This window comes from Netta rufina (assembly GCF_964035555.1).
Source record: "Netta rufina genome assembly, chromosome: 16".
In the NCBI taxonomy this organism is placed as follows: domain Eukaryota; kingdom Metazoa; phylum Chordata; class Aves; order Anseriformes; family Anatidae; genus Netta; species Netta rufina.
In genome coordinates this window covers 9,994,197-10,003,290 of record NC_140140.1, presented here as the reverse complement: position 1 = coordinate 10,003,290, position 9,094 = coordinate 9,994,197, and the positions used below count along the sequence as shown (strand labels likewise).

The window sequence follows — 9,094 nt, the reverse complement described above, 5'->3', positions numbered from 1 at the left end:
CACAGCAAAACCAAGAGCTGAACTATCCCCAAGTGTCAGCACTGTACCAGGGCTATTTGTAGCAGCTGAGCAGGTTAGCTCAGGACCAACCACCACACATGGCTCCAGCTGAGACCTTGCAAGGCTTAAATAGAGCTGAAGAATTATTTCAGCTGTCTTGAAGGCTAAATGCTTTTACATTCCCTTATGACGTCTACATGTTCTGCAGCAACATAGTCTTGTTGCCTCATGTTCCATTTGCAGTCTGCTGTAACACTTCACTTCCTAAAGGGCTGCTGCCTTGGTTTTCTTTCAGTTATGTATTTGGGTAGTCAGTTTGCCTTGCACCTGTCCCTATGGAATTTCTCCAATTTGTCCAGATCATTTTGAATTCAGTCTGGATGTCCTTTTTCTCCAACATTGAAAGCATTTCTCTGAAACTAAGTCTACTTCATGTATGTCATGATCAACACCCCATACTCCCAGTCTGCTTCACATTCAGAATTATGAATATCTTCAGCCAAGCTTAAGATATTTGCTGTTTTTACTCAAACCATAACACCTCTGTCATAGGAAAAAATCAGCTCGTCCTGAACCATTTAACTCTCTACAAATCTTCTTCAGTCACTGTGTTTTCTTCCAGGATATCAGCTGAAAGAATAACTGCAAACATTGTACATACCTAAAAAAACGCAACCATCATTAGAATTTTATCTCATTTTTTCATTTTAAAATATGCAGAGACCAAACTCCCCAGACAGGCAACCGAAATAAGACCTAGTCCTTAAGCTTATAAAGTGAGCAGCAATAACATGGTTAGAGATGATCAGCTCAACTTCAAACCTGACAAGGCATTCTTAACTCAAAAGCCTTTTAACAAAATGATTTAACTATGCTCAGCTGAATGCAGTATTTCACTTGTATTCAGGATAATCATAGCTTTCTATCTACAGCTGCTACATGTTTCTGACCATCTTGTACAGCATCCAGCAGTCAACTAAGCTATTTTTGAACATATTTTTCCTGTTAAACGAAGATGCCAGTGCCAATCTATAAAAGTAGTACCTAACATGGATGCTGTCACAAAACAGAAAAATGTTTTCTGCCACAAAGTGATTTGTGGCATTGTGAGATTGTTGAATCATTGCTCTATTTCACCAGCCCCAGCCCCCCCCCCCCCAGTTGATAGTGTTGCCTCAGGTAGGAGGGGAACCCAAGGCAACCCACTGCCCCCCTTCATGCTCCCTCCTAGTGCCCCAGTGCCCACACAGTAGCCCTGTTCATCAGGTTGACAGTGACAAGAAGTGCTGTACCACAGATTAAGTCGGAATTATTTTTATTTTAAACATTTACAGAGATGGAAATAAATACAGGAAGTAGAAGATAAAGTGTGTGCTTTCAAAAGAAATCAATCAAGTTTCCATCAGGCTTCAAACAGGGAAAAAAAAAATGTATCCAATAGCTGCTCAAAACTGGCCACTATTTCAAAGGTCAGGGGTTATGCTGAATGGTAATGTTAATAACTGAAGATAAGCATTACAACAGACAAGGATGACAGCTGACATCAGGGAACCAACAGCCGTAACAGACAAAATGGAACCACACCACAACAGGAGAGTCTCATATTTACAACATACTTATACAAAAAACATTTGGAAATATTTAGGGGGTGACTTCTCTGTCCAGCTGTAAGATACAAAAGAAACACTGGAGGGCCTGATGGTTGCATTCCCCTCCTCAGTATCTACAGAATCATTTTAACTTTTGACAAAGTTTGAAAAAAAAAAAAATGTACTGCAAGAATTTTTCATCCAACTTGAACTTTTCATTGTTTCTATCCTTGCTTGTCATCAGTGTCATCCATCAGGGCAGTTTGTCAGAAGACAGAGTTTGTAAAGTTCTTCGTAGTCCTTTATCGATGGTCTGATCTGTAGGTTGGAAAAGTGTCCGTCCGATGAAGCTTCACTGGGCTAGAAACATCTTGTCCAAGTCAGATGCAAAAAACAGAACACTCAGTAAGGCAGAGGTATCATACTCAGCACTTTATAAAGGACTATGTGAAGTACAGATTATGGTCTTTTAATTATACTTATCCCTGCTTTCCCTCCTGCAGAACCAGAAGTTGTACGATTTTTTATTTATTTATTTATTTATTTAAAGTTGACTGCATGTTGAATGAAAAGCATACTTTATTAACTTTTTTTTTTTTTTTTTTGGGGGGGGGGGGTACATCAGAAAGGGGAAAAAGAGCCAATTCAAAAATCATCAGTTCCAACTTAGGTAGAATAAAGTTTCTGCTTACAAAATTTCAGGTGCCTCTACCTTCCAGGGAGTAAAATGTTTCAAAAACTTTGTAACTCAGTGTAAGAATTATTTTATATTCAATATTTTTTTCTCCAATAATTGAACCATTTCAAAATTTTGGCAACCTAATCTAATTAGAGATGTTAAGGCTACCATGTCACTGCTGAATGAGACAATGACTTCAGTGTCTTTCCTAATTACAATAAGGTCTGCATGGCTTCCTGTCCACACACACCCTGAGGGCCAGGGTTTTTCAAAGACTTTTACCACATTCTCATGACTAGAATCCCCAAGGATCCCTTTTTAGTTTAACAAGCAAGCTATTTTTCTAAACACAAAACAAGTGGTTTGTACCCATACAATCTATTTATCTTGTGTCAACACAGTGCTGAATTATTGTATTAATAAAGAACTCTATAGTAAGGCACAGTAAGACCAATCCCCTGATTGTGTCAGAGTGCTGTAAGTAGTTTTCTTCTTGTGTGTCACAGGCTGCCACCAGCAGGTCATCTTCCCATGCCCTAATTTATTGAACAAATTTGAACAGGCATATAAGTGCTGCTTTTATTATTCATTCCTCCATCTGAAACGTGTGGGATGTTTGGCTTTTTATGTGCTGCCTGCCCCCTCTAGTGTTCAAAACAGGAAAAGGAAAAAAAATATATGGTTGGCTTTTACTTTTCAGATTTTTTGAAAAATTAGAGGATAAGAATGTAATATGGCCACATACGGCAGGGATGACAGAGCCTGCCATTTTTAATCACAATTTCTGATATTTCAAGTTCCAGAGGTTCTGACCTTTAGAGTCTCCAGCTTTATTTAAAAGACTAAATATCTAAGATTCATTATTCCTTTAGAAACTCCTAATGTCTGAGGGGCTAACAAAAAAGAAGCAAAAAAAAAATCCTCCAAAAGATTTCCACAGTGTGCTGCCTGTCCCACTTCTATTAAGTGTTCAGTCTGTTTCCTGCTGGCTTTTCCACATAACTGCCTGTGCGCCCCTCACTGGCCACCCTGTAACAGTAATGTCTCCTTGGTTATCCGAAAAAAAGGTCATAAAATTTGTCAAATCAAGGCTCCCTCCCCAACAGGAACTGAGATGAGCATGTCCTGATAATAACAAGTCATCCATCTCAAGGTTGGACTTGTGCTTCCCTCCATCTGCTAGACAGCAGTGGCAACTGGCTTCAACTGAGCACAAATGTTTCATGGGATGGAAAGCTGCTGAAATGCTTCAACAGTGTTTTTATCTGATCTGTGCCTTGATCCTGTCCAGTCCCAGCCCCTTACCTTGCAGGCCGTAGAGCTGGCCAGTGCTGTGCTGTCGCGTGATGTGCTGCCAGTAGGCACTGCGGGGCAAGGGCACCATGGTGCTGAGGGACACGGCTCGCTCGCTCATCTTCATCTGAAGCTGCAAAGCAGTAAACTGATGTGAAGGAGACAGTTGTGCTTATCACACATCCTCAGAGAAAAGGCACAACCACACCCTGTAAAGATTTCTAAGGATGTTGTCAACACAGCCTCTCCCTCCATCCATCAGCCCACCCTATACCAGCAGCAGTGACTAACCCGGGTTAGTCTCCACGGGCACACAGCACTCAGGTTAGGAGGCCACGCTATTATTGCACACCAAAGCTCACCTTTGTGCTCCCCTGGTCCTGCGATAGCACTGCTTCCCCTGAGGGGAGTTTTAACTCAAGCAGCTGAAACAGAAACGGGGAGTCAGTGGAAGATAGGAAAGTACTCCCCCTTCAGCAACAAAGCCATCGGAGGGTCTCCCAACTACTTCCCAACTTTCCAAAGCTAAGTACAACCTTAGCACACCTAGAACCTGATTAGACATATTTCGTGTGAATTCATTAACACACATATGCAAACTGATGAAAATGTTTGGATTTTATCATAAGCTTCACAGTACAGCTAAAATTCTCTTTCCAAAGCTCTAGCAAACATTAGTTCAAATATACCAAATCTGTACTTGCCTTTGTCTAATTTATAAAGATGCTTTTTACAAAAAGAGCAAGCTTTTTCATTTTAGTTTCACAAGACCTGAGGTGAAAGAATCTCTTACAAGAATTTCAGCATATTTTGGAGCAAAAACAAACAAGTGAACCAAGCACAGAGAGGAGGCAGATAAGAGACATCATTGAAGTGAGCCATTTTGAAGTTCTTCAGAGGTGCCAGCAACCCTCAACCTCCTCTCTGTATTGTGGATGCTGTGCCTGTGATATCAAGGTAAAATACATGAAAACAAAAGCAAACCCAGACCAACCCTTGCTCTTAAAACACCCACCTCCAAGTCAGTAGGATGCAAGTCCCTGCACAATGCAAGTTTCCACCTACGCCACACAGTGTATTTATCACAGCTCCTTCACTGAAGGCCCGGCACCGCCTGCCGGTGTCACCACACACAGCAGCACCACGGAAACAAACAACAACCTCCTACTGGAGCAGAACCAGCAGAGCATTGTGAGGCTGGCATTTCTTAATTGGAGATGCTTCTTGGGTGGTTTGACTTACTGGTGAGTTGAGCAACAAGCTAAGGCAGTTTGAGCAACATGTCTGCTCTCAGGAGAGGAGCAAAAAAACAAAAGGATATCTTCAGAGGAAAAGGAGACGCAGCTAGGGAAAGAAGATAAAAGACACAGAAAAGGGCCGGAAGAGGTGCCCCTCCTGAACTCAGTCAGCATGGGAAAAAATTAAAAAACTTGCAGCTGGAGAAAAGATGCTATGTCCTGAATACACGGCACTTCATCAAAACACCTCGGACTGTGAGCTAAAGCAGCTTAAATGATGATTGATTTCATTCTCACAATTAACCTACTGTATCTCTGTGGCAACTGAAGAAGTAGGAATAGGTTGATAATGACCTGGCTTTATTCCTTGGAAGCACCCACCACCGTAAGCTGGTCAAAACCTGCCAGAATTGATATGCTGGAACACGCACAAGCACTGGCTGCAAGCAGAGGACCAAATGAGACATGTAACTCCACATATCATTAATATAACAAATAATTTGTTAACTGGAGGGCACCTAATCCATAGTCTCTCACCCTCTTCCTCCCAAGGGATGGTGCTGAAATGGTATCAGGATCCCCAAAGCGGTTCAGATGCAGCTCCTTCCACACATGTCAAGGATCAAATTATGCCAAGTCATGCTTAAACCAAAGGAGAAGCAAAGAGGCAAGAAGCAGTGAGGGCCAACACAAAGCCACCTCAGAGCTCTACTGGCTACGAACAATCCATGGAGAAAGGGGATGGAGAAGCTGCACACCCAAGCAGCAGCAACCAGAGCTGAAAACAGCCAGGGAACTGTGATGCCACCTCTTGGCACCTGAGTGAGAGATGTGCTGAGCTACACTAAGGCAGCTCACTGGGGCTGGGTCAGGTGCTGTTCGTTCCCACAAGTCCCACATAAGTCCCAGGGAGGGAAGAATAAGTATCTTCCTTTTGTGTCCTGCTTTAGCAAGCAGCAAAGCTAGCATGAGACACACACTTTTCTTTAAAAGAAAGGAAAAAAAAAAAAAAAAAAGGAATTAAAGAAAGAGAAAGAAAAAAGTTTTTTCTCTCAAGATGGAATACACAATTCTCAAAGACTTTACAGGGCATGTTGTTTTTAAGCAATGTGCACTATGTAAACCTTCATCTTGGGACACCCACATGGAGAGTGTTGCTATGTTTTTGAGGTGATTTTCTTCCTAATGAAGTAAATTTATTAATACTATTAATACTCAACAGTAATTAAAATAAACAGCTTCAGAAATTAAAGGGCACTAACACATCGCTGTTGTTTTGAGTGGCTTTCTTTTACTGTTTTACGCTATTAGCCAGTATTCTTTCACTCCAGAAGTTAATGAGCACCTTTTCCACTCCTAATTATCAATCTCTCTGGAAATGGTCAGAGAGGATAGCAGGCCCTAGCCAAGACTGACGCACTCGTACATCAGATGGATCTAGCACAGAGCGCACTCCTCGGTTCTAGAGAGGGGAAGAGTCAGCCAAAGCTGCCAGTAAACTGGCTGATAATATCTTTCTCTGAAGCGCTGAGCTTTAGCTGCCAAAACGGAGAGGTTCACTGTTATTACTTCTTAGCGAGATGTCAGGCTGTAATGTCTTTTTCTAAAGCAACCTAAACCGCGACCAGGCAGAGATGACAGCAGTCAAGTCACAGCACTACTCCTGTCAGTTTTCATGGCAACCAAATATTCATGACAATATGTCTACAATTTGAATAGATATTTTCATTTTATTGTCTGGCAGTGCAAAAGCGAAGGGAAAGGAACAGTTGGGCGAGGTGAGTTACCGCTGACCAGAACGGCTTCATGCATCGCTAAGCAGAGCCAGCTCTTTTTTGCCTTTAAAAGAGAAAAGGGAGATCTCTGAATTTGCTGAAAAGGAAAATAAATAACACCCACTTGTGAACGTGTGTCAGACTCCAGTCAGCATATGCTCAGACCTCACCAGAAAGCCACAGCACATGAATAGAAAGTGTCAGGCCAAGGCTCTCAGCTGAGGAACCCCTATCACATCAATTTTCCACATGCGTTTCAACAGCCAGAGTCTGTTATAGTCACAAACTGAACTATAAAGCAAGTGACTGCTAGGGAGGTGACAGACACATTATAGCCCACGCTCTCAACAGTACTTGGCAGCTTTATTTGCTCTATCAGCATGGGACATTCAACTCCCATTTCTTGCACAGGCTCCAGGAGCCCTCAGGTAGCTTAATACGATCTTCACCTCCATCTCAGATGATCACATCAGTGGTAGCAGAGGCCAGGATTTCAGCTTAAAACAGAAGATGCTCAGTGAAGACTTAATTTCTCACCACCAGTCTTCTACCTTTTACTTTTCTTTACCCTTTCAGTAAACAGTAGCTCAAGCTTCACTAATACAAAATTTCACACAGGGTTAATAATTCTTAGAGATAAAAACAATGTAAGACAGCTCAGACAGCTGAGCATGAAGTGCAAATATCTAAAATAAACTCCTTTTTGATGTTTTCAAACAATTAAAATACAGGGGAAATAAATCAATTTGAATGATGAAGATGACCTTTACAAAGTATTTTGTAAATTGCAAAAGAAGCTACCTGATTTGTACACTGATATAATGGTCCTCTGTCCAAAGCCATAAATCTGAGTATCCTTGAAACCCAAAGAAGGGACTAAGTCTTGCTGAGCATTTTGGAATCAGACACTTCTACGACAGACTTGGGAAACTCATGTTCAGGGGCATATGGACTCATCTGAAACAACTATATTCAGCTACTAAATTACAAGACTTTCAGTTCGACAGGAATATGTTCTTATTCCCCATTTAGTGCTCTAGTGTATATAAAACTAGATTTAGGGGGGTGGGGGTTGGACACAATATTCATGAAAAAGCTTTTTGAGGTTGTACAGCTGCTCTCTATTGAAACTATCCATCTGTTGACTGTATTGGCACTTGTATGTCGGAAATTTTTACTGCACAGCATCAGACACCACATATTAAAAGATGCTATTACACAAATGTAAAACCACCATATATGAAATTGCCCAAAACCCCATCCATTTCAGGAGGCTACAATTAATTAATTTCTCTCTTCTTTGGAACTGAAATTGTACTCTCAACAGGTTGTACTGCTGCTGGTGTGCTACAAATGTTTGCTAGCTAGGCTGACCTAGGCTAGGTTAATTTTAATCTGCTTAAATTAATTACTAACGAGTGTTCATCATCTACTTATCTGTCTCACATTAGATAATTTTAGATAGTCTTGAATAAAATTTGCCTTCTCTAACTGGAAGTAGAAAATTCTTTGTTTTAAACAGAAGTCAGAGATAGCAAAAATGGCGTTAGATGATACTTTACCAGGAAAGGGAAAAATAACAGCAATGCTGGCTGCAGATCACCTGCTAGCTTTAACATTTTTTACTGGAAAAAAAAGCAATGTGTCAAGCTTCTTCCTAGTAAGCCTGGAAGGGTTGAAAAACTTACAAGTTCCACAAGTTGTGATGACATTTTCTGCTTTATCTCCACTGAGTCATCTGGTTAATACTGAGATAACTCATCATTACAACTTATCCCTGAAACCAAGATATTAGTAGAATTACTAAAAGGATTAGACATGGATGTGGTTTTGTTCATAAAAATGGAAAGACATAATTCTTATTGCAGATTACATAAATCTATTACTACTGCCTGGAATAGAGATGTTGTTTATGGCCAGGTTCTTGCACAGTTTTCCATTCTGGGCATTTTATACATTCCAGAAAGTCTAATCTTCAGGATACTAGTTTTACTGTCAGAGTCAACCTGTGAGCCCTGACATGCAGAGACCAGTTGTGATACGTCATTTACAAAAGATCCCTTTTGATTCTACAGGTTTCATGAGAAAACAAAGAAATTAAATGGTAATATCTGGAAACACGTTAGGTACAAGTGCCATAAAACTGCCATTCTTCAATGGAATGTTTTTGGAGATCCCACACCATCTCAGTTCTCAGTCCATATGTTAGTTTGCATCTTACACTCCTACATCTCCTAGCAGTAATGAGTGTTATAAAATGAGTTTTAGACACAAAAACCATTTGCGGAAAACAGACATCCACTGAGGGATCAGACAAACACGTCTAGTCCTCCCCCACAGTTTAATCTGAACCATATGACTCTTTCCAAATCATCCTTCAAGTGTAGACATAATTAACAAATGAAAAACTGAGCATGAGCCATAACATTTTGCAAATAGATTGATGATAAATGTTTCCAAACAACAAACTCATGATGGTGATTAATTAAAAGAATATAGCAAGAATGCCGACTATGCTGA

General features: G+C 40.7%; 1 protein-coding gene across 3 annotated transcripts in view; it reads right to left on the bottom strand.

Annotated features, from left to right (window-relative positions):
- Nucleotides 1–1,347: 1,347 nt before the first annotated feature.
- DOK5 (docking protein 5) overlaps nucleotides 1,348–9,094 on the bottom strand; it is a 43,000-nt gene continuing 35,253 nt past the window's right edge. For all 3 annotated transcript variants that reach the window (XM_084296482.1, XM_084296484.1, XM_084296483.1), the window contains exons 7-9: nucleotides 3,924–3,986; nucleotides 3,574–3,694; nucleotides 1,348–1,959 (exon numbers count right to left, since the gene is read on the bottom strand). In XM_084296482.1, coding sequence (XP_084152608.1) covers nucleotides 1,892–1,959; nucleotides 3,574–3,694; nucleotides 3,924–3,986 — 252 coding nt within the window. In that variant the 3' untranslated portion in view covers nucleotides 1,348–1,891. The remainder of the gene's footprint in view (nucleotides 1,960–3,573; nucleotides 3,695–3,923; nucleotides 3,987–9,094) is intronic.